At 40.1% G+C, this 26,211-nt stretch overlaps 1 protein-coding gene and 2 long non-coding RNA genes across 5 annotated transcripts in view; 1 reads left to right on the top strand and 2 right to left on the bottom strand.

Moving 5' to 3' along the window:
* Positions 1-1,225: 1,225 nt before the first annotated feature.
* LOC138762932 (uncharacterized) lies at positions 1,226-6,708 on the bottom strand. The gene is made up of 3 exons (XR_011357243.1): positions 6,455-6,708; positions 3,036-3,101; positions 1,226-1,361 (listed from the first exon to the last, which is right to left on the bottom strand). It is a non-coding gene; the product is annotated as an uncharacterized lncRNA (long non-coding RNA).
* A 1,192-nt stretch (positions 6,709-7,900) lies between these two features.
* Positions 7,901-26,211, top strand: part of trim33 (tripartite motif containing 33) — a 175,391-nt gene continuing 157,080 nt past the window's right edge. For all 3 annotated transcript variants that reach the window (XM_069941504.1, XM_069941505.1, XM_069941506.1), the window contains exon 1: positions 7,901-8,616. In XM_069941504.1, coding sequence (XP_069797605.1) covers positions 8,013-8,616 — 604 coding nt within the window. In that variant the 5' untranslated portion in view covers positions 7,901-8,012. The remainder of the gene's footprint in view (positions 8,617-26,211) is intronic.
* Positions 22,010-26,039, bottom strand: LOC138764974 (uncharacterized). The gene is made up of 3 exons (XR_011358393.1): positions 25,891-26,039; positions 23,052-23,183; positions 22,010-22,868 (listed from the first exon to the last, which is right to left on the bottom strand). It is a non-coding gene; the product is annotated as an uncharacterized lncRNA (long non-coding RNA).

Below are 26,211 nucleotides of genomic sequence, written 5' to 3' on the forward strand. Positions count from 1 at the left end.
GTTTTCACCCTGCTTGCCATAGTTTTCTCGTACCTTCTTTTAGCTTTCCTAATTCCTCTCTTAAGATTCCTCTTACATTCAATGTATCTTTCAAACATCTCCTTAACTCCATGCTTCTTATATCTAATGTACGCCTCCCTTTTTCTTCGAACCAAGTTTCCAATATTCCTTGAAAACCACGGCTCTCTCAAACCTTTTGCCCCTCCTTTTAACCTAACCATCCAGTCCTTTCACAGAATGTGTTTCCCAATCTATATGTGGAAAATTAAAATCTCCCATAATTACAACCCTGTGCTTATCACAAATATCTACTATCTCCCTACAGATTTGCTCCTCTAGGTCTCGTTCCCCTCCGGGTGGTCTATAATACACCCCTACAAGTGTAACCTCTCCTTTCTTACTCCTCAGTTCCACCCAAATAGCCTCCGTGGATGTGCCCTCTAATCTATCCTTCCTAGGCACCGCTGTAATATTTTCCCTGACAAGCAATGCAACCCCACCTCCTCTTGCCCCTCCGACTCTATCACACCTAAAACGAAACCCAGGGATATTCAGTTGCCAATCACATCCCTCCTGCAACCATGTCTCACTAATCGCTACCACATCATACTTGCAGTTAATATTGATGGAATGAAGGTAAGCTGGAGTACATTGATTAAGTTGGAAGAAAAAATTGAAGAGCACTTACTATCTTTGCTTTTTATTAAAAGGAGCTAAATCTAAGAGTTGACAGAACATGGAGCAGTTCAGTATAGTACAGGCCTTTCTGCCCATACTCCACAACGATCTAATCCTTCCCAACCTCACATCCATAATGCTCTGTTTCTTGTTGAGAGAGAGAGAATCAAAATTGTACGAGATAGGCTGCTGAGCTTCTTGGAAGCAATTTAATTGATGTGGGAGGGACATGAATAAAGGTAGAGGAGTTGATGAATTCAAGACAATTGGCAGCCACACACTATCTATCTATGTGGTTGTGCAAAATGGAAAGAAAAGTGAAAAGGAAGGGAGAAGTTGTTAACTGTGATGGTGCCCTGCTGGTGTAATGTGATACATCAAGGGTAATGGTGAACAGTCAGCTGAAATTCCTCCTCACAGCTCGCATGTGAATATGAAGGTCTGGTACTGCCACTGGCTTGTCATATTTGGCTCTTCTCAGCAGTTTTTATGGTGCAACGCCGCATTAAAGCTGGCTTAACGAAAAAAAAGGTGAATTTACCTTTTTATAGAGAAGGCAAACAACGCTGATCCAGCATTGCTTTCATAGAGCAGTGTCGGGAGCCGTCTTCCAGAGCTGAGGGGGCGGGGGGGAGGTGCGGAGGGGCAGCGAGTGGTGCAGTAGCGCCGCCTTGATGTCATTCCTATGCATTGGAAAGTCAAAAATTAATTTAGACATTCCCTCTCACCCCCCAAAAAAACTTTAGCCATCACTAATATGAACAGGGTATCAATGTGAGAAATAAGTATCTGAACACACTGAGCGGTTCAAAAATTCACGCTCCCGGGTTGCCGGTTGGCGACGTCAACAGCCCACCCCTTTGTAGCTCCTTTCAGCGGCATTGCATTTGTGGAGGAGGTGGAGAGAGTCGCTCCACCTCTGAGTGTACCACCCCCCCCACCAACCCCACCAACCCAGGCGGTTCGGAGTTCACTTGCTGAATCCACCTTCGGAGCTTTTATGAAGGTAAGTGAAGCGATGTAAAAGCGGACAAAATCTGCCTTTACATTCGCTTTTTTTTCCCACTATAATTTACTGTTTATAATCCCTATCTCAAAGCCAGAATGACCTCAAATACCTTGAGAAATAAATTACACGTATTTTGTTTCTACTCTTCAAATCAAGTCATTGTATCTTCTAAAAGACAGCATTTTTCTCAATACCACACTGGAGTATTATCCTAATATTGAGCTTGTCTCTAGAGTGAGAATTGAACCCATGACTTCTGGTGCAAGAGTTTTACCAGAGTCACAGCTGCAAATGGGTTTAACATCTTGGTTAGGGAAATGGAAAGTTTCTGCCAACACTTCACTCACAGATCCAGTTGGGGGAACGGGGATGGAAGTGCTGTCCTTCAAAAGCCAAACAGATGATGTTCAGCTGTTCTGTCAAAATGGCAGGCTTTATATATCCCAAGCCACTGTTCAAATAAGAGGTGAAAAAATAGGTAATTCAGGCTGCCAGCCACACTAATACCCATGAGTCCCATTAGTGACTGTGAGTGAATGTCACAGAAAACTTGCCAAGTTCACCAAGCTTGGCTGACAGGGAACATTTGTGGCCAAACATATGGAAATGAAAAATAAGTTGTTCAACACTGTTATGAATAGTATTTGTACATTTCACAAGAATCAATATGATGAATGATCATTTAATCTATTTTCTCACAAATTGAGCAAATATTATTCGCCATGACCCAGTGGTGAACCTGAGCTTCAAGCATCTAAGTCATTCTCTTTCGCCCCTAGTTTTTACCCCAACCCCCATACACTTTGGAAGCCCAAGGCTCATTGTCAGAACCCTCATGAATCCCACAGGCAGCTCCAAGTCTGGTGTGATCCTTCAGCCCCTGAGTCACATACTAGTCTGGTGCTATAGTCTCCTGCCTGTTGGGTCCTACCCCAGACTCTCAATTACAGCAACTACAAACCTCTAGCCTTATCCAGAGCACAAATGGACACCTAATGATAAACCAATACTAAACAAAGCTTCAATCTGAGCTTTTTGTAAGAAACCAAAAAGCTTTTAAAATAATATTTTTATATAACAGTCGGTGAACTGCAAGATGTGAATTAAAGGCACATTTGTTGAACCCCTGTGGCATTTTTGTCCAAAAGATTTGACTTCAGAGTGAAATAACAATTTTGGTTCCACCAAGTCTGGATTCTGCCCTAAAGGCTTTCGATATGTTAATGTCCAAATCATTGCCAGAGCAAATCCCATTCATCAGCTTTCAAAATGCCAATAAACCCAGAGCACTTCCCATCAAAAACAGCCTTGTGTGACAAGTGACAAAACATCAAAGAGGATCACCTACCATTGAGAAGACAATAGGCTGATTCAGGGATGAGACTGGACCTTTATTCTTTATTTGTTGTAAAGTCTGAGATCCAATCAAACAGAGGGTGCATCAGTCAAATTATCGGGGTGGGGGGAGAATGCATTTTGTATTATAACATTAGGAAGCTTCAAGGCAAACTACGGCATCTTGCAAAGAGCTGAACACATGAGTGATCACCAAGGCGAGTTTTAAATAAAATCATCTTGACACACATGACAGTAATATTTGACACTGAGGTTTGATTGCCTAAACAGTTAGGAATAGGTCCTTTAAGTCTTTAGCAAATAACAAACTTCTGGAGTATCTTGACGAGTTGAGCAGTACCTGTGGAGACAAAGAAGTGGCTGACATTTTGAACTGCTACTTTGCATCAGGAGCCATTTCTTTGTCTCCTCCGATGAGGCTTGACCCACTGAGCTCCTCCAGCAGTTAGCTTTTTGCTCCACATTCCAGTCAACGAAGGCTCCTCATCTATATCTAGTTTAATATTTGCAATCCTGTGAAGCAATGGCATCTCCTGGTGGTAACCAAATGCAATGCTCCGTATTAAGCCTCAGCGCTACTGATATTTGGGTTTTCAAGACACAAAAGAAAATCAGGGCAAATAATATAAATGTAAAAGTATGAGCAGCTTTTGCCATGCTCTTTGTTCATTTAGAGTGAGAGACTGGGCCATGTCTTTGCAGAATATCATTATAATTCAGAAGATGAATTTCGATGGTAGCTGTTGGATAGAAAATAATTGCATGAACCATTATCAAGTGGTCCTTGTTGATTTTCCTATTCTCCATTCATTGCCTATTTTTTCCTTTCAGCTGTCGGTCCTGCAGGACACAACATATACTCAGCAGGGACTGGATCAAAATAGATATAAAGCTCTGGATTGCTGACCCCCCCCCCCAAAAATGGAGCTCATTCGTGAATCACCTGTTCTGACATCAATTACGCAATTCTGGTGAATATCTTTATTAAAATGCTGTCCCAGCTGTTTTAGGCTTGGTGGGACTTCATCTGTCAAGGACAAAAGTTGATGTCAAATGTTGCTGTGGAAAATCTAATGGAGGTGAGGTACTTGAAGCCTAAACTTCTTGAAGCGTGAAGACATTCATGTCAAGATCACTGCATCAGAATCCTGGAACTTCCCACCTCACTAGATTGTGTGAACTGCAAAGGGCTCAAGAAGGATGTTCACAAACACATTCTCAGGGCAATCAAAGGACAGGTTGAAAGTGATGGAAGATTGGATTTCAAAAGTAAATAAAATATAAATCCCAAAAAATAAATATCTGAAGATCACAATTTGAGGATAACATGTACATTATTTCTTGCGGGTTGGTGTGTACTTGATTTAAAAAGCTCAAATTGATTCTGCATTTCAAAGACACAAAAGTTTTATCCAATGTCAGATGAAGCAAATGGCATTGTAAATTTGCTAACCATTTCATGATTATTCCTTCAAAAACTAACAAATATGTGGAGACCTGGAATTGTTTTTATGGTTCCTTAATGTATATTAGAGAAACTCGTAATAACTCTCAGATATGAATTCTTCAATGAACAGGTGATTTAAAAAAAAATGGCATTACCTTGAATGCTGAATTTGTAACAGCTCTGCAGCACAGAAATCAGCTCCAACTGCTCCACATCAACCATGTTGCCTATCTAAGCTAGTTCCATCTGCTTGATTTGGCCCATTTTCCGCTAAACCTTTCCTATCCTGCACTTGTTCAGATGTCTTTTATATGCTGTAATTATACTTCCTCTGGCAGCTTGTTCCATGTTCGCACCACTCTCTGTGTGGAAAAAGTTGCTCCTCAAATTCCTTTTTAAATCTGTCCACTCTCACATTAAACTTATGGTGTCTAGTTTTAGAGTCTCCTACTCTGTGGTGGGGAGTGGGTAACCAATTACTATTATTCCCGTCACAATTTTTTATGGGTCTATGTTGTTTCCCCCTCTACCTCCAATGCTGCAAAGAAAATTATCCCAGAATGAGATGAGCATTAATCAGGAATTCTGCCTGACCTGCTGGAAAAAGAATCTCAGAATTGTATGTGTTGACAATTTATTTGAACTTTGAATAGCATAGACTTAGTGGGTCAAAGAGCCAGTTTCCGTGCTGTCTGACCATTAAAACTGATGATTATATTTCCTCACTGTCTTGCTTCAACCAGAAAAATTCCAATTTTGTCTCAAATTGAATGCGTCTTTAACTTGCTGACCCCACCTCCTCCTTTGGGGACTCTTGCTTGAAGGCCAATTTCTTCTCTATGAGTATTCTGGACACTGATCACGTTAAAGATGCAATTTGATATTATTCTGAGCAGTATTTCTTAATTTTTGCATCAATTTTAGGCTGGTTAGAATGTTTTACTTTGAATTGTAGGAGAAAATGATGAAGGAATTCTTGAATATTGTTTTTACATTCCTCAGAACATTAGATTTTGAGTTATGTGTTCCAGATAGCTTTGAGTTCATAACTTATTGTGATGAAGTGCAGTGAAAGCAAAATATCATTCCAAATTCCTTTTATGTGATGCATTATAGACAATGATATATATATATTGAAAATGCAGAACAAGATAGCCTCTTTATAGCAAAACACCGTAATATTTCCATGTAGCTTAATTCTTAACATTTTACATTTAATAAGAATATTTGTAAAATCCTTTTCAAAATAGCCCTCAACCACATTTCTAGTATAGTTATCTAGATGGTGGTTACCAAACTTATTTTCCCACAGCTAGTATGATGTTCTCAAGTACGACCCAACTGTTGTTGAAAATCATGTAATGTCTCCCCATCAGCTGAGGAGATCTATTAATCAAGGAATCACATAGTAGGGAAACATCCCTTCGGCTAATTATGTCACCATCAAGCATCCACTTAAACAAATCCTATTATTCTCCCCACATTTCCATTAGCTCACCCAGATTCTGCCACTCACCTATGCACAAAGGGCAATTTACAGCAGCCAATAAAGTTTCCAACCTTCACATCTTTGGGATATGGGAGAAAACTGGAATAGCCAGAGGAAACTCACGTGGTGCAAGAAAGGTTGGGGGAATTCCACGCAGACAACACTGGAGGTCAGGTTTAGTTTAATAAGTGGTGGGTGAGGTAATAGCTCTACCAGCGGCGTTGCCATCTATTTCTGAATTGTTGATGTGGAAGGTATGCTTTCTGTCCATGTGCATGCTCTGGGGAGATGTGTTGTTGCCCCTCCCATCAATCCTGCAGCCTTGCAAAAAGATGTAAAGTTCCAGCTGTGGAGCCCATGTTAACTGTAAGCAGGAGCTACACCCATTCCCTCTTTTAATATCCCTGCAAATTCTTTCTTTTCAGATATCATTCTCTCCTTTGATCACTCCAGCTAGTCTGCTTCCATTACTTACCCTAGCAGTCCAGTCCAGGCCTGACATTCAGCAAGTAAAAGATGATTTCCTGAGGTTACTTATGGATCTTTTGCCAATCACCTTCATTCCACACTCCCCAATTCTTGGCATCTCTGAGTGTGTCATCTCATCCACTATCTTCTTTATGACTTGTATTTCTTCTCTATGCCCCAATAAAGTGCAAGGACCAAATGTTGTGACCCTGAATTTGACTTGGAAAATGTGGTGACCTCAATTAAATGAAGTTCAATATCCTTCCAGCAACCTGTGGTAAAAACAGCTGTAGTTTAGGAAAATAGAATCAGTAGGTTAATGTTTTTTCTTAACCATTGATTATGCTGGACATCTGAAGATGGTGAAAACATTCAGCAGTTCATGCAGCATGAGCAGAAAGAAAAACAGTTTATGTTTTTATTGAAGAAGGTCAGAACTGAGAGTAATGAGATAATGAGTTAGAGCATAAAAATCTAGGTTTTCACTCCATCCTACTGCTGGAGGATTTTCTTTTTTGCATACAATTAAATAAATTCCCTGGTTGACCTCTTAAATGGAACAAAATAATCCAACAACATTTTGGAGATGAAATATCCCAGGGCGTCATGTATGTGAATCTGAAATCTGACCCTGTCCTAGCCAATTTTGATCCCGTATGAAAAGTAACGAGAGGGAAAGGAAAAGATGGAGGAAAACAAAGGTGGAAGTAAGACCGAGGCAAACAGCATTGGTGAGGAGCAGAGCACCCTGGCTGACAAAGCACGATGGACGCAATGCCTTTACAGCGCCAGCGATCGGGACTAGGGTTCGAATCCCACGCTGTCTGTAAGGCATTGTGTTTGCGTGGGTTTCCCCCGGTGGTGGTGGTGGTGGCGGGGGCTCCGTTTTCCTCCCACCATTTGAAATGCACCGGGGGTCGTCGGTTAATTGGGCAGCACGGACTCAAAATGGCCCGTTGCAGTCTAAGTTTTAAAGGCGAAGAAGTGCAGTCGGTAACGTGAATGGGCCAGGAGAAAACTGGCCCCAACCTGAAAGGTTTACATTTATTGATGGTGACCGTCCATTTCTCTCCATGGATGCTGCCTGACCTGCTGTGCCTCTCAGGCTTGGAAATGAGGAAGAGTCACTGGGTCATAGTAAGGTGGACACAAGCACTTTGCAGCACAATCTTCATGATGAAGCAGTGGGCAACGACTGATTTATGGTGCAATACTCCACAACTAATGTGGAGTCAACCAATGTTTTCAATGAACATGCCTTATGATGCACGTGATTCGAATCCCGCGCGTGACCGCCATTTGCGACCAGAGTCTCGGGACCAATCACCACTGACGTCCGCTTCCCGTGACGTTGACGACCTCGCTCCTCCGGGCTGGTGTGCTTCGTCGTAGCCAATCGGCAGCCAGTTTAGACGAGAGGCGGTGGCGGCGGCGGGTGGGGGAGGGCGGGACGAGGCGAGTCCAGCCAATGGGCGCCACCGTTTCACAGGGCCCTCGGCCTCGGCGAGCCCGAGAGGGGTTTGAATGTGAGCGTGCGCTGTCCGAGAGGGAAAGGAAGAGAAAAGATGGCGGAAAACAAAGGTGGAACTAATACCGAGGCAAACGGCGTCAGCGAGGAGAAGAGCGGCCTGGCCGACAAAGACGGGGAGGGCTGGGAGAAATCGGAGGCGGAGGCGGCCGCGGTGACCGGAACATCAACGCCGACAGCAGCAGTGACGACGACGGCGGCGGCGGCACCCTCGGCGGCGGTCGCCGTGTTTGAAGTGCCGGGGCCTGGGCCTGGGCCGGGTCCGGGACCCAGTCCGGTTCTAAGTCCGGGGGCGTGCCCCAACTCGGGGCCAGTTCAACCACCGATCCCCACATCTGTGCCCGTCCCAGGTCCAAGCCCGGGATCAGGACCGAGTCCAGCGCCAGGACCGAGTCCAGGAGTGGGCCCAGATAAGACAACGGCGGCGGCGGCGCCCCCGGTGGAGGTGAACCTGAACCTCCTGGACGAGTGTGCCGTCTGCCGGGATGCTCTGCAGGGGAAAGAGCCCAAGTTGCTCCCGTGCCTTCACTCCTTTTGCAAACGCTGCTTACCGGAACCTGAAAGACAGCTGAGTATCCCCATTCCCGCCGGGGGCAACAACACTGCAGGAAATAACGGGGAATCGCCAGCTATTCAGCAAGGTAAGTCCTGATTAATTGCAGGGGATCTGCGCTACACGACGTACTTTAGATTCAACTTTCATGCCCCTCTGGACCTCGCCATATCATATGATTATCTGAAGTTTTAAGAGAGAATGAGTACCTGTATGAATGTTCACCATTGAACGGTGTATATATAGAATCGGATAAGAAACTTTGTAACAGGCACATCGAAAACCAAATGTCCTCCCCTACTGCAAGGAATTGAAATATTTTGAGACCAAATAACCTTGAAAAATTCTTAATACTTTTTGTATTAAATTTCGTATTGATTGTTGGAAAATGTTTTGTCTTTTAATCGTGAGTTAACCATAGCGTTTTCAAGGAGATTAGGAATCACATTTTGGCATTTGTCAAGTTTATCATGACCTAAAAAGAATTTGGCTGTGATCTCTTTGGGAAGAGCTTTATTCTCGAAATGAGAGTGATGGTTGAAACAATATTTGTATCATTGCTTATTTGTCCATTTTTGAATTTGTCATATTGCTGTTGGCGTGTTGTACAATGACGTTGAAGCAATAGTTTAAAAAAATGTTTCCGATCTTGTAAACGACTATTTATCACTTTTATTATTAGTTCTGTACTGAGAATATTTTTCAATAAGTCTGATAAACCATAGTATACCTGTGCAAATGTGATTTCACTCGACTTCCAACTGATTCTTTCCATTGAGTTTGAAATCTAGACCAAGGTCTCATTCAAGAATAGTCATCATTCAGAGAAAGTGACATTGACAAACTGAAAAGCAAAATACTAATGATGATTTTCTTTGTAAAAATGGGTTTAATAGGTGCATATGTCAGTAGTTGAATTATTGTGTAAAAATAATTATTTGTTTGAAGCTTTAATACGTTTATATAGTGAGTGAGTGAAAGCAGCTGGAAACATTGCACTATATGCTTGGTGATTGGAAATGAAACAAATTAACTATCCTCTTTATAATCTTTCTGTACACCACCTCTAACATGATAAAAGCAATAGGTAGTCAACGTGTCTGGTCTATTTGTTTCATGGTGGAAATTCCATTAACCCTGTGATGCATCAAAACTCTGCTAAGTTTTGAGGTATTGAATGGTTAATGGAATTTCCCCCATGAAACAAATACAGGCCAGATACATCGACTACCTATTGTTTTCCAAAGATACAATTGCTGTCTATTGAACTTGCCGTGGCAGACTTGTGTTAATAATCTTTACAAGATGCACGTTTCTCAGTAAAATCACTGGCTGGGTTTGAACAAGGGAGCATTAAGCCGTTCGGTTATTGTTATCCTTTGAAATCTAAGACAATGAATGCTTGATGGAGAAACATGGGTAAACAGAAAGTCATTTGCTTCATGACCTGTGGCGACAAGTCCTCGAGTTTTGCTTTTAAACTTAAGGGCCAGTGGTGATGTCATATCATGTGATTGGGACACTTCAAGAAGGTATCTTTAATATTGAACTATGCTTTATCTGAAGTCAGATGCAGTAACCTTCAATGGGAGAGATACTGTTGTGCATTCTTTGACAGGGAAGGAACTCAGAATCAGTGGCTTTGAAGGAAAGGGCCACTTTGATTGTCTCTTTGTCAAGAGAAGGCAGTTTTGCATGTCTATTTTAATGGTCATTTCATTTAACCCTTGCCTGGGTTGGTGAAATTATTGTTTGAAATAAAAGTTCTAAAACCTCCATGCAAGAGAGGGAAATTTGTGGAAAAAGTAATTTGTATGAAGAAATATTTCTATGAAAGCAAATGTACAAGAATTAATGAGTTTTGAACAGCAGTTGAAAGACAGTTTCAATGCAAAAGATATTCAAGACTGAACTTTAAATTTGAATGATCTCTCTCTCTCTCACCCACACACGTTAATAATTATTCATTTAAAAATATTGTTTTGAAGTTCCCATTGTCTTTGTGAATTTCTATTGCTGGTCAATGTCATCACACTTGTGAAGTAAGAAATTATAAACGTGATGGTTTAATTACTGAGCTAAGCACAATATTCCTAATGGTGATTATGGATTTCAGGGCTGAGTTCAGAATTGATTGGTGAGGGGATATAAACTTGTATTTTTGCCCTGATGGGTAGCGCAGAATAGTCACTTTGTTAGGGGTTGCTTGTGTGTATTTGGGTCCATTTTGCTCAACCTGTTTCATCAAATTTTTCTTTGATTTATCTATCAAAAGAGAAGGAGATCAAATAAAAGTACACAATGCTCAACTGTAATCAAACTAAGAAATTGCATTTGGTCTTTGCTGACAGTATTTAAAAAAAATCATTTGCATGTGGTATTTTCAGTTTTTAAGATGGACTAAATACAGTTTCACAACTGATCTGGAGGTAGAGGATGCTAGGGGAATTGAGGGAAGGAAGAGTGAAAAGAAAGATGATGAATTATGACTTTAGTAACTTCTGAATATTATATTGAATGGAAATGGAAAATTTGTGTGCAATGCATTATGGCTTAACTTTGGATTTTAAAAAATAATTTAGTCTGTATCCTGACATGAAATCACTTTATACATTATCTGTCCAGGTACCCTTGCTCTCATGTAGACTACAGGTTTAGTGGTAATTTTATTGAATGTGTGCAGATTTATTTACAGGAAATAAGATTCCAGCATTTATAGATTTTTGAGCAAATATTTGAGAAGTTGGAGGGACTCAGTAGGGCAGGCAGCATCCTGGTAGAAATGGTCAATTTGTAGTGGCCGTGTAGCGGGCTGAGTGGGTGCACAGCGCGTCAATGCAAACTGTTGCTGGCACGGTTCTGTGGGCGTTCGGAACTCTATTACGGATGTCTCCCTACTCACCTAATGGACCGCATGCGAGGTATACGGAGTGCCGAGGCAAGTTGAGCCACTGAGTCTCCTGCCAGAAGGCGCGGGACACTTACAAGGCTAAATTTTAACCTGCTGGTCCCGTGGATCGGCAGCAATCTCATAGTGATGTCCCACCTTGTCCTGTGGAGCCCGGGACACACAGTATGTAAAAGAAGCTTGTAAACCCTGAATAAATCAGTCTTGAGGTGACTACTCTGGCGTGTGTTTATTTCTTTAGTAACTCTACTGTAGTAGCCGTTACAAGTTAACATTACATGTTAATGGCCTTTATTGAGCCTAAAGTGGGAAGGGGTGAACATCAAGGGGGAGGGGAAAGTTGAGGGGCTAGGAGGTGATAGGTATTGGATAGAAGGAGGGGAGGTTTAGAATGTATGACAATTGGAGTAGGTAAAGACTTAAAGCAATAGAAGAAATATAAAGTGGTTCACCGTGGCAATGCATGAGGCTGAGGACATTGTGTTGCAATGGTGAGGGGATTTGAAATGGTTAATCCAATAGACAGAGTGTAGCTGTTTGGTGATTATGGTGTGACGGATTACATTGTTTTTTGTATATATGTTTTAAAGGAGATAAATTGTGGCAGTTTTTATTAAAAATGTAGGTCACATACAAACACTTGAGAACAGATCTCATTTTGGAGTGCTGGAGCTTTGCTCAAGTCAGACATTCTGGCTCCGAGTGCTTATGCAAAAGCTTTGGGGAGTGCCTATAGAGACTTCACTAATGGAATGTTGTTTTGGAAAGCAACAGATGAAAGAACTCTGAGGATTAGGTTTGGAGCCATAGGCTGTCAGAGTGCAGTTTGCTGCTCTGAGGGTCATGGGGTTTTGCAAGGAGAGAGAGTCAAACAGGCTTTTATCTAGGCGAGAGAGAGAATTCAGTTCAGCAGCTGGGACTGGAACATGACAAGCTGGCAAGCTTGCGGAAAAACCCCATTTTGAAGACTGGTTGTGAGTTCTTAGTTCAGCCTGGTCAAAGTCATTGTGGTCCATACAAGAGGAGAGGGCTGGCTGCATAATGTTTCCCTTGAAATAAGGGAAACAAAAAGGAACTCTGGTGACCTGAAAGAAAGTGGTTATCATCTGGAAAACCCTGATGGGGCAAGTTTCTTCGGCAAGACACTGACGTGGCTGATTACAAGGAATCAGTTTGTGTGCAGCGAACAACAAATCTCTCTGAAAAGCAACAAGAACCTTCCTGAGCAGTAACCGTTTACCTTTCAAGCACCAAAGCCTGGTGAACTTCATAAATGTTAAATTCTGTCCACAGTATAAGAATTGCCTGCAACCAGTGAACTTTGAGGAATGAGAAGTGAGATTGGACTGTGAATCAAAGAACTTTTCTAAATATACACACCCATTACATAAATGTGCACTTAGAATTAGAAGGGGGGGTTAAGTAAGTTAATAGTAATAAGTTAGAGTTTGATCTTGTTTTCATGCTTAAAAATAAAAGCAACTTTTGTTTAAGTTACCATTTGTCTTGGTGAATTTCTTTTGCTGCTGGGTTTTGGGGTCATCTGGGCTCAAAACAATGGTCACAATCTTTCCTCACTGAGCTAAAGGAGGTTTCATCAAATACATTAGGCTGGGCAATGTGTGTGGAAAAACTCTGCCTCACCTGGAATTCTTGTTTGTCCCTAGATGCATGCGAGATGGGAAAATGTAGGGATAAGTTTGTTTTTGCTTACACTTGGATTCTTTAACCCAGTGGGTGGGGAGGAAAGAGTGGTCCAAGGAGTCTGAGAGGCTGAACCCTGCAACAAGCATTTGGGAAAGTTGAGATGTGGCAGGAGGTGGGAGTGTGCTGAAATTGGCAGAGGTATTGGAGGTTAATGTCATATGAAGAAGCTCGTGGGGTGAAAAGTGAGGACTGAAGAAACTATCCTTGTTCTGCTTCTGGGGAGATGAGGTAGGTGCATGAAAAAGAGAAGATGCGAGTAAGGGCTTTATCAATGATAGTGGGGTGGAGCTTCATTCCTTAGAAGACATTTCACATCTCTGGAGGTGAAAGACCTCCTGAGAGAAAGGGATAATAATGTCTTTGCAGCAGTGAGAAGAATAATCTAGATAGCTGTGGGAGTTGGTGTGTTTGAAAGAGATGTCCATTCCAAGTAAATTTAAGGGCAGGATGGAAGTTGGCAGTGAGGTTGATGAAATTGTTGATTTCTGCATGAGTGGAAGAGGTAGTACCTCTTCAGTGTAGCAGTCAGCAGGAAGTATGAGTAGGGTTGGAACAGTTATTTCCACATACCTGGAAATGGAAGGAGTTGAAAGAAACTCCTATGGTAAGGATGTTCAGCCAAGCAGAGGAGAATATTGGGAGAGAGAAAATGAATGGCTTTTTGTTCAAGAAAGAAGCAGTGGGCTTGAGGGCCTTCCTGTTGGGGAATGAATATATTTAGATGAGAATGGATGGTGTCGAAGAGGTGGATGTTGTGAGCAGTGCGTTGGATGTAGGTATAAAGGGACTGGATGAGGATGGCAAAAATGGTATTAAAGTATGGGGGAGGAGTTTGGTGGCAAAGAAACAATGGAACTATCAAGGTAAACAAGTTGTGAATCTTGGTTCAGAGACAGATGCTGGTCCTGTGGGGTTAGGAGACTATCAAGTGGAGGGAAGATCACTTGAAATGATGCAGTCTATGATATCCTGATAATGGTTTGTGAGTTCTTGTTTTGGGGTCGATGGGTGTTTGAGAGCTATTATTTATATTAATTCCTATTATTTATAGGAATTGATTATAGAAGTTTCATTTAATACTGGTGTATACCTTCTCATTGAGAGTGCAGATGAGAATTATTCTGTAAAGGCATATTATAATTCTGGATAAAGATTTGACTGAATTGTTTATTCATAGATAACTAAATAGGCATAGATTTATAGGATTGTATATTGTTTAGATGTTGGCAGATTTTTATTACTTTGAGCACAGTGGTAACCTTGACAAGGATATAGTGATTCTTTGAATGAAAAAAAATTGAATCTGAAAAATTTACCAGGTAATTTGTAACAAGGTTAACGTTTAAAAAAAAAGATTTTAATATGGGAAATTACAGCATATTTTGACAGTTATGATGTTGACTCCATTGATGTGAGTTGCCTTAAAATTGTTGACAGTTTGTAGGAAATGCTAATACTAATCTTGGCTCTCTGATCTTGAATTTGTTGAAGCTAATGTTCTTTAACCTTTTTAAGATATATTGTTTTAATTTATGGATTTATCATTTGTAGTAATGGGCCTAAACTTGAACATTTAAAAAAAAAAGTATTTGGATGGAATATATTGTATGCTTTTACGATCACTGAGGCAAAGCAGCTCACTATGGGAATCCTGTAATGAGGCTCCAGTTTGTGTAGGGTGATTGAATTCTTTCCATGGGTACAAAGCATATTATGCAATACTATGAGTAATAATTTGGTAAAATATTTCAAACTGATTTGTTGTAGCTATTGGGGGAAAAATTGATTACAAAATATTTAAGTACTCTTCTGCTTTTAAAGAGAAAGTTTAATCTAACAATGTTAATGGTAAAATTTAGAAGTTTGCATCACTTATGGATTTTTTTTATCAGTAGTAATATTAATGATTTAATGTAACCTGTGCTCAACTTCAGTGGTTTTTCAACATTTTTCTTTCCACTCACATACCACTTTAAGTAACCCTTATGCCATTGGTGCTCTGTAGTGAGTAAGGGATTGCTTAAGGTGGTATGTGAGTGGGAAGGGAAGGTTGAGAATCACTGTTCTCGACCCAATTGTTACTGAAATAGATTCTCTGGTTAATAAGGGATTACTTAAAGTGGTATGTGAGTGGAAAAATTGAGAACCCCTGGCCTTGGCATCATTTTGGGTACATTGCTTTGAATTTTGTGAAATTTTGGCATTCTACCATGCTCTGTAATGTGACAATTAATTTTAGGCTTCCTATGTTAGTGTTATTTACACTGGAGAAATGTGCTTTTGGATTAACCCAATGTAGATTCTGAGATCTTAATTTCATTTGTGATTATAGGTCTGCAGAAATAAAGAATGTTTGTAATTGTTTTGTCAGATTAAAAAAAACCTGAAGGCAGTTTAAAAATCAATCGTTTGAAGGCATTTATTAAAATACCAACAGCCGAGATGTTAAAACTGATGCAAGGCTTTGCTAGATTGAAAAGCTTCCAGATGAGTTGCGGAAAGAGCTTGAATTTGCTCAGTCTGTGTCAGTTCATGCTATCATTCAAGCTCTCATTGCTGTACTCCAGGGTGCCACAGGAAAGCAAGATGGGGCTTTGATCATTGCAAGAGGGTAGGAGATTGTAGACAGTGAAATCTAGGTCACAATTTATCAGATCTTTATGGGGATATTTCAACCAGCACAATGAACTTTACAACTCCGGTGAAGCAAACCTGTCTTTGGGAAAACTGCTGTCACCACTTGCTCCACTCCTGCTGCTGGCTGTTTTAATGAGATGCTGGAGGAATGTCTTAGAAAGTTCAAAGTTCAGATTTCTTGTCAGAGGACATGCATGACATATCCAACCCTGAGATTCTTTTGCCTGACAACTTTTCTACTTATTGGAAGGTGCATAAAGAAAGTTTACATTTTTCTTCTATATACACAAGGAAGAAATAAAAATAAACTGCAGTGCAGAAAATAGTATGAGTTTGTTGTTTAAGAATCTGGAGCTGTATTGAAAGAATTTGGGTTAATTTTTTCTGCATTAGTAAAAATTTTTAAACGTTGACAACATGCCTCAGGACTTTGCATTGTTTAATTGGTGTGTTTGGGTCAAACTAAATTGGTTAGCCAACTCTTAAAATGTGGGTAAATAGAATTTAAATTGATACAATTTTAATGTATAGTTTTAGTGGGGGATGCTGATGGGAGAGAGTAAAGACAGGACCAGAACAGATTCATTGAAGTTCGTGCTGGATGTGGTTGCAAATTTTTCTTGAGCTTTCTTGCCACTTGCCTTTCTAGTAGATAACTAATTTTTACTCTCTGCATCTTAGGTCAGGATATAGCTGTTAATACAATTTGGACTTTTGATTCACATCACTAGGTTGACTTGGATTTCTTGATCCTGGTTTGCAATTTAATCTGGCTTGAATGAACAGTGCAGCCTGTATTTTTAATATTAGAAATTAGGTCCTGAAAGCTTTTTTCTTTCATGTGTCACATAGCAATCAATTGTGCAGTACGTATAGGCCCTTCCCAGGTTACAGTAAGGTTCTGTTTGTGGGAACTATTCGTAATCTGAACAGTTTGTAAATTGGTAATGAACAACAGTGTGTAGGAGGATTACAGAAACAGCTTTGAGGGAACAACCAGTCTCACTGATTGAGCAAACTAGTCTACTCTTTGCACTGAGCCCAGTTGTTGATTCAGCTGGATTCTGTAAAAATTTTAGAGGTTTGAGCCATTGAATGGCATGGGATCAGAATGTGTAAACCCTGAATCTGTGATTCAGATGAACACTATGTACTGTAAATGTGATGGAGATTGACCACCTTGTGTTTTGGCAGGTAGTAAAGGAGTTTGTGGAGATTCTGTATGTAACCCAAGATTCTCAAACTTCTACAGGTGTACCATGGAGAGCATTCTGTCCAGTTGCATCTATTAAGAGCTTCTGTTTCATTTGGTTTGACTGTCACTTGAAGGGTTAAATCAGGCTGCAAACATTCACAGTTATGCTAAGACTGGAGGCACCAAATACAAAGTATAAACAAAAGTTTGATGCTCTGAATCTAGAACAATGGTTGTTTATCCAGGAAAACAAGTGGGATACTTGATACTTGGGGGGTGGGGTTGGGTGGGGTTGGGAGTGGGGGGGGGGGGGAGGGGGGGGAAGGAAAGGAAGGAGGAGGGAGATGCGAGTGGGGCCATTTAAAGAAACAGGATTTTGATTATTCTCAGAGGTGGAGTGACTTTGTCATATGGACAGTTCAGTTGATTCTTTCTGTCAAGAGAATTATTGAACCACTGTACCAAAGGAACGATCACTTTGATTTCTAAGACTGAACTTTGGAATGACTTTCCAGAATTGTACCTAAACTGTAATGGTGTGGCTATTACACTCAAGTACATTTGTGCATAGTTGGGAGTTGATTTAATTTAGTTGTTAATATACTGTTTTAAAATAAAATAAAATTAATGTCTCCTGGTGAATTTCTATTGCTGCTGGTCTGTGATGTAATACACTGCTAGGTGCTTTCACACTGCCCCCGAGAGTCAGTATTTAATCAGCTTTTTACAGTTTCACCTGCCTGTGTGAACCTGACTAACATGGTATGGGGATAATTTCATCCTGTGAGAAACAGAAGTACCTTCACAGAATTTGCTCCACAAAAATTGAGAACAAAGAACATTTATTATATAACAATGCAAAGTTGGGTGCTTCCCCTTACCCTGGGAATACACACACATACTGGGGCTCACCCAACTTTTATACAGTTCATTTCAGTGTAGAGGTACGTCCCCCCCATAACATTCTTCTGCCTCCTGCATGCTGTTTCTGTGAACTTGGAGGACCAGGGGGTATCCTGTCTGTGTCCCATGTCATTGTCCTTATTCACCTGCCTTTGTCCTTATTCACACCTTCCCAACCCTTAGGGCTTACTAATATCTTGTATGCAGAACTTGCTAATTCTGACTAAGGCTTACTTAATTGCATATGTGGAACTTGCTGACTCTCTCTAAGGCTAGAAGACCCTTATCTTATTCAGACTAACTTTACTTCCTACATTCTATTATCTACCCTTATCCTATTCATACTGGCTTTATTCATATAGCCATACTAGCTTTCTTCATCTCTCATATTTTCATATTAGTTTTACTCATCTCTCACAATCCTGGAACTTACCCATCAAGGTAGGTAATATCCGAGATTTGCATTGGCTCCAGTGCGAACAGCCTAGTCACCTTCCTGGGTCCAAGATGGTGACACATTGATGAAGTTCAATGCTTGCAACTTTCCTATGGTAGTTTCAATAGGATCTGCAGACAGATAAGGTTTGTAGACATTGCAAACTTGAATTATTCAGATGGCTAATTGGAGTGATGAGGTGAGGGAGCTCCTTTCCCTCCGAGGGGAAGAAGAGTTAGAAAGTATCTCACAGGGACAGTTAAAGATGGACCTTTGAGTGCATGGCACAGCTAATGAAGGATCATGGGTATTCAAGGAATAAGGCTGAGATAATAAGCTGAAGTTCCTCAAGCGAAAATTCTATGCAGTCAATGACCACAATTCAAGGAGCAGAAAAGGGCAGTTGGATTGGCCCTATTATGTGCATTGTTACTCAGTCAGGTTGAGAGCAATCCACAAACCCTGTTGCCCTTGTCGGCACCATGGAGGATGCTGCCCTTCCAAAGTCTGCTCCATGGGAAGCTCAGCCCTCCTGCATCAGTGCTGCTGACCGGGTTGTGACTGCCAGTGAAGATGATGTCAAACAGAAAACTTGAATCTGCGTCTCTTGATCAGCAGGTAATGTGTTGCTTGTGAATGTCTTTTTTTTCCCTCATGCCTTTCTGCAAGTGCTTGACCATTAAGAGCCATCTAGTTAATTTCACTTGTGTTTCATTTGTTCTCAGAATGCCAACTGTGGATTAAGCATACACAGTCGCAAGTGAGACTGAGGTACTGCAGGACATTGCCCACGAGGAGCAAGAGATGGCTCTCCTTAGACAGGAAAGGCAGGCGGAGCACGAGGCTGTGATGAGGTGTGATTGGTTGGAAGTGGAGAGGTTGGGACGGCAGATGGATGCCTTTGCAAGAATGGTGGACAATGTACAGCCGGAGATGCATGGTCAGACCACCCTTGTGCACGAACTTGTTGGACATTTAGCATCTCCTGCACCACAAAACTCCGCTTCCATGCACTGCAGTACCCAAGTACATCACAAAGTTCCTGCAATCCCACTGATCATGCTGAAAGCCTCCACCACACGGAGAAGGGATACAATACATTTAATTACTCTTCCTCCTCCAGCTATAGCAATAATTTAATAGTTGGCATGTTTTGCATTAAAATTTGTTTATTGGTGTTTGTTCAGGTTTACAATTGTACATAGTTATTCAGAGTTGAATTCACAATTTTAACTTAAATGTCATGTAAATTTTTTATTTGCACTAAATTTTATTGACGTGCAATAAACTTTTATGAAAATGGTTATTTCTTGATATAATTTGTTTAAAGGTGCGTTTCCCAAACTGGATTCTATGGAAGAAATGGGTAGTAATAACTAAAACTTGTAATAACTTTTTATGTAATTAAAATGACTTTTTACCTGTGTTTCTAATCAGTTGCCTCAATGCTAACAAAACAAAATGGAGTCTTGAGGCCAGACTTCAGTGCAGACGTCAGGTCTTTTTTAAAAATTTTTAAATTTTTTTTTATTTTTCACACTATAGATCACATTATTCAAGATATACACATTTCTCCTTTCAAATGTATACAGTGTCATTTTCTCCTCCCCTCCCCCCCCCCCACCTCCCCCTCCATCCATTCAAAACTCTGAGTCCAAGATACATCAAACCCATCAAACAATGTTGTCACTCAACATTAACGAACAAAAACTTCCAATTCTTTCCATTCTCTTTTTTTCCTTTTGTCATTTTAGGTGATAGATGTCCCGGTAGGTTTTCTCTATTATATTCCATGTACGGCTCCCATATTTGTTCAAATAATGTTATATTATTTCTTAAACTATATGTTATTTTTTCTAATGGAATACATTTATTCATTTCTATATACCATTGCTGTATTTTCAAATTATCTTCTAATTTCCAGTTTGACATAATACATTTTTTTGCTACAGCTAGGGCTATCTTAAATCTTTTTTGTGCACCATCCAAATCAATTCCAAATTCTTTGTTTTTTATGTTACTTAGGAGGAAGATCTCTGGGTTTTTTGGTATATTGCTTTCTGTAATTTTATTTAATATCTGGTTTAGATCTTCCCAAAATTTTTTCACCTTTTCACAAGTCCAGATTGCATGAATTGTTGTTCCTATTTCTGTTTTACAACGAAAACATCTGTCAGATACTGTTGGATCCCATTTATTTAACTTTTGAGGAGTGATATATAACCTATGTATCCAATTATATTGTATCATACGTAATCTCGTATTTATTGTATTTCTCATAGTTCCTAAAGATAACCTCTCCCATGTTTCCTTTTTTATCTTTATGTTTAGATCTTGTTCCCACTTTTTAGTTTTATCATTTATTTCCTCATTCTCCTTTTCTTGTAATTTGATATACATGTTTGTTATAAATTTTTAAATTATCATTGTGTCTGTAATCAGATATTCAAAATTGCTTCCTTCTGGTAACTTCAGACTACTTCCCAATTTATCCTTTAAATAGGATTTCAATTGGTAATATGCCAGCACTGTATCTTGAGTTATATTATATTTATCCTTCATTTGTTCAAAGGATAATAATTTATTCCCCGAAAAAACAATTTTCTATTCTTTTAATCCCTTTTTTCTCCCATTCTCTAAAAGACAGGTTATCTACCGTAAAAGGGATTAGCTGATTTTGCGTCAGTATTAGTTTTGATAATTGGTAGTTTGTTTTATTTCTTTCTACATGAATCTTCTTCCAAATATTAAGCAAATGGTGCAATACTGGAGAATTCCTATGTTTTACCAATTTTTCATCCCATTTATATAATATATGTTCAGGTATCTTCTCCCCTATTTTGTCTAGCTCTAATCTAGTCCAATCTGGCTTTTCTTTTGTTTGGTAAAAATCTGATAGATATCTTAATTGTGCGGCTCTATAATAATTTTTAAAATTTGGCAGTTGTAAGCCTCCTTGTCTATACCATTCTGTTAATTTATCTCATGCTATCCTCGGTTTCCCCCCTTTCCATAAAAATTTGCTTATTATTTTCTTTAACTCCTTAAAGAATTTTTTTGTCAAGTGTATTGGCAGTGCCTGAAATAGGTATTGTATCCTTCGAAAAATGTTCATTTTAATACAGTTTATCCTTCCTATTAGTGTTAATGGTAAGTCTTTCCAATGGTCTAAATCTCCCTGTATTTTTTTCATTAGTGGATAATAATTAAGTTTATATAGATGGCTGAGGTTTTTATTTATTTGTATACCTAGGTATCGTATTGTTTGCATTTGCCATCTAAATGGTGATTCTTTCTTGAATTTTGAGAAATCCGAATTATTCATTGGCATTGCTTCATTTTTATTTGCATTAATCTTGTATCCCGACACTTCTCCATACTCCTTCAATTGCTTATGTAATTCTTTTATTGATGTTTCTGGTTCCGTTATGTATACTATAACATCATCTGCAAATAAACTGATTTTGTATTCCTTGCCTTTTATTTTTATCCCTTTTATTTTATTTTCTGTTCTTATCAGTTGCAGACGTCAGGTCTTGATGCCATTTTTCAACCAATGGGACTCAGATTTCTTTTGGCATGAGGCTAGCCATATTTTAAAATGTAAACTGCCTCATCTTTTTCCCCCCCCTTCCAAAAACCATGGCTCACTTGCTCCCTCCACCCACCCCCCTCTAGCTGAGGTTGATGTGGAAACTGGTGATGGAGTTGGCGTGGACACTGGAATGATATTGGTCGGAACTGTGACCTGCGTCAGTGACTATGTTATGTTTGCAGTCAGAGTCACAGGCGGAGACATCGGTGGCTCCAGCACCTAGTTGGCGAGGGTGGGGGTTAGCAATGGAGATCCAATCTCTGGATGACTGGGGATGAGTTGGAAGCCTTCTGGAAGGTCAGTGATAGTGGGCATTTGGGGTCTGGGAGGTTGTTGATTTTGGTATTTGCAATTTAGTTAATATTCAGATGAAACAAAATAATCAAATTCTGAAGTAATAGGATTTTTCAAGTACTGGCTCAGATTGCTTACTGTTTAAGAAAAATAATTTAAATTGGACTCAACCATGCTTGAACCAGAAGTTGATGCCATTCTACTTCCGGTTGGTGTCATTTCTTAACAATGGGGTCTGATGATTTCCAAGTGCTCCTCAGAAAGGTTCTGGGAGCTGAAAAATTTGGAAAGCCCAGGTTTGCATAATAGCTTCACTGATAGCCTGGTGACTCCGCACTTGTGAACCCTGATAAGCAACTTGATCAGGCTTGGGGAGATCAGGTAGCTCAGTGATCCATTAGGGCATGAGATGGTCCTTATTTCCTACACAATACAAGTGAAATTAATAACAGCTAATAAAGTATGATATAAAATTGTTACAAAGATCAAGTTGTTTGGCCAGGCACCTCCAGTGGCATTTGAGACATCCAAAAGCATTCTCAACCACCAGTCTTGCCGAGTTCAAATGGAAGTTGAATCTTCGCTGCTGTTTATTGAGAGCTTGTTGGTCATTTTTGGGAGGGTAGATGAACGGGGATTTCCACTCAGTTAATGGTTTTGAATCTCTGTGGATAGAGAAATGCATATTCTGACAGCTACTCAGTTCACCAGTGTCTTCTAATGAGCTTTGCAGAATACAAAGATGGAATCAGACTCTTAGTCAGCCATTTCCTCAATTTCTAACAATATTAATTTCATTTAGATTGCATGTGAGAAGTAAAACAATTGCTTCCTTGAGCTATACGTACGTCACTATACAATGGGGCAATGCACTTCATGTAGGAAGAGATATGCCCTGATCCTTGGCCTTTCTGTAGATGGGTGAGTTGACTAAATAATCGTTCACATGACCAGGAAAATCCCTGTACACATCTGTGAAGCTGTAACAAAAAAGGAACAGAGTGAGGCACATTGTGTTCCTTACCTGCAGTTGTGGATTAACAACAGGTTGAAGAACCATGGAATACCCTCTTTCCAATATTTGTAGGCTGCTATGTCTGCAGTGGGGGGGGGAATGATGGGAATATTTGTGTGAATGATGGCACCAGCACACATTGGGTACCTCCATTCTGCAAATCCGTCCATTGTCTCCTGAAGACATGCACCACTCAGCAGGTCAACAAAATTTCTAAAAAGGGTCCTCTTCAATGCTCCACTAACTCGCTGCACTAACACAAACAACGTTGCGACACCTACACCAAAAGTAATGAATGGATGTTCCGATGGGGGTGGCATACCTCCACAGAGTATTGGCAAATCTGAGCCAAGGTGCCAGAGGGCAATGTTATTATCTTGCACTTCAAATTTGGCACCAGGAATTCCATTACAAAGTCATAAATGTCACGAGACATTCAAAAGTGAGATAAAGATCGAAACATGGGAGAAGTTATGTTTTGGAACAATGAGGAACACGATAAGTAGTAGATTATGTATGATTCAATATAACTGGCTACACAGATTATGTATTACTCAGAAATTAAAAGCTTTTAAGCTAAATTTAAGATAAATTAACAGCTTCAGATAGATATTTTCGTTGCAAAAAAGAGATTGGAACAACATTACATGCAATTTGGACATGCTCAAAAGTAAAAACTTTCTGGGAAGATCTAAACCTAAAATTAAACAAAATCACAAAAAATAATATACCAAAAGATCCAAAAATCTTTCTGTTAAATAATATAAAAGTCAAAAAATTAGGACTAAAATTAGACAAAGCCCAAATAAGATTTAATATGATGGCGGTAGCAGTGGCCAAAAAATGTATTATGACAACCTGGAAAATGGAAACAAGCCTTAAAATACAACAGTGGTTTACAGAAATAAACAAGTGTATTCCATTAGAAAAAATTACATACAATCGAAAGACAAGTGTGCATTATTTGAACAAATTTGGGAACCAGACATAAAATATGTCGGAGAATGCCGACCACAAACCTCCATCTCTTAAAACAAAATTATGAGCACAATAAGATTTAAATACGTGAAAGTGGACGATACGACTTTTTTTTTCTTGGTTATTTCTTTGTTTTAAGTATTTTATCATTTATTGATTTTTTTTGATGAGGGTGGGGAAGGGGAGAGAGGAAGTGGGGGGGGAAAGAAAAAAATGTCACTTTGTATATATTGATCATTTGTGGATGTTATTGATATGACTCAGTGCAAAAATAAAATAAACAAAAAAAAAAGTGACTCTGCCAATCCTCTTCAACAAAATTGTCAAGGACATTAGACCAGAATTTGAACTTGCCTGATCTCTCTCTCTCTCTCTCCTCCACCATCTTTCCGATTGCAGTGCAAAATGACTCAAAGCAGCCAGATGTTTCCAGCTACTGTTTCTCAGGTCTGCATGTCTTTCTTAAACAGCTCCTTTCTTCTCTTCAATCTCTCCTCATTCTTCTGATTGCGCGCACACACGTTGTTCACCTGGAACTTGACGTGGATGCTACACATCACACAAGATGCTGTTGCTGCAGGTCCCGCCTCTAACTTGGGATGCCGAAAATGTTGCACTGAACCAGTATTTCTTCGTTCAGTGTGAATGCTGCGATCCAACCTGGCGTGATACACAGGTTGTTAACATGCCAATTTACAGTGGTATGGAGGTGCCAACACTCAGGACAGGCAAAATCTCCAGAGGGTTGTTTACTTGGCTTGTGACATCACAGGCTTTATTCCATCAAGGACATCGGTAAGGTAGTGTCTTAAGAAAGCAGACTCTATCTTCCAGGACCCCCACCACCCAGGCTACCATTTGGGAGGGGTGGGGGGAGTGCAAGAGTCCGAAGATGAGCACTCTTCGGTACAAGGGTAGCTTCTTCCCCTCTGCCACCAGATGTATGAATTAACAAACATGATCTCACCTTGTCTTCCTTTTCCTTGCACTATTTCTAGAAATGATGGGCAATATGATGCTGCCACAAAACAACAAATTTCATGACGTGTTCTGATTGTTTGACCATTGAGGTCGTCAAGAGTATAAAGTTATTTGGAGTGCACTTGTCAGAGAATCTCATTGGATCCCTTAACACCAGCTCCATTGCCAAGAAAACCCAGCAGTGCCTCTACTTCCTGCGAAGGCTGAGGAAAGTTCACCTCCTACCTTCCATCCTCACGACATGCTACAGAGGATGTTTTGGGAGCACCCTGTGCAACTGCATCGCTGCCTTGTGTGGAAGCTGTTCCACCTTGGACTGCAAGAGCCTGCAGAGGATAGTGAAGTCAGCGGAAAAGATAATTGGAGGCTCTCTTCCGACCATGAATGACATGTACAACACTCAATGCAGGCAAAAGGCAATAAACATTATGAAGGACTCCACACTCCCCTCGCATAAATTGTTCTCCCTTCTGCTATCTGCTAGAAGGTACCACAGCACTCAGGTTGTTACGTCCAGATTGGGCAACAGTTTTTTTTCTCCCCCCCCCCCCCAAACCATCCAGCTCCTGAATTCCCAGAACATATGTGGATAGTGAGGCATGGACTTTTACTGTATACATCGTAATATTTTAACATTTCAATGTGTTTAACTTCTAACTTGTATTTATGTAAATATGCTCCATGGTCCTGGAGAAATGTAATCTCATCGTTACCGTGCGAGCATGGTACGAACGATAAATAAAGGTGACTTGATTCTGAACTGTGCAAGTTGAGTCTTGACAATCTTGTGAAGTGTTTTTCATCCGTTGTCAGTGGTGTCAGCAGAACTGCTTCCAGAATAGGCCAAAATGCTGCACATGCCTGGACCTTGGAAGAAAGCAAAATCAACATGCAGACTCTCCATTTTACTAAATCATTTGGCTTAATTACTATTCCATGTTTCAAAGTAAAACCAAGGATTCCATTTTATATTTTCTGTACCTTGCTCTTGCCATTGCTGCAGTGCTTAAATTATACAGTTAAACATCTATATG

The sequence above is a fragment of the Narcine bancroftii genome, chromosome 5 (genome assembly GCF_036971445.1).
Source record: "Narcine bancroftii isolate sNarBan1 chromosome 5, sNarBan1.hap1, whole genome shotgun sequence".
NCBI lineage: Eukaryota > Metazoa > Chordata > Chondrichthyes > Torpediniformes > Narcinidae > Narcine > Narcine bancroftii.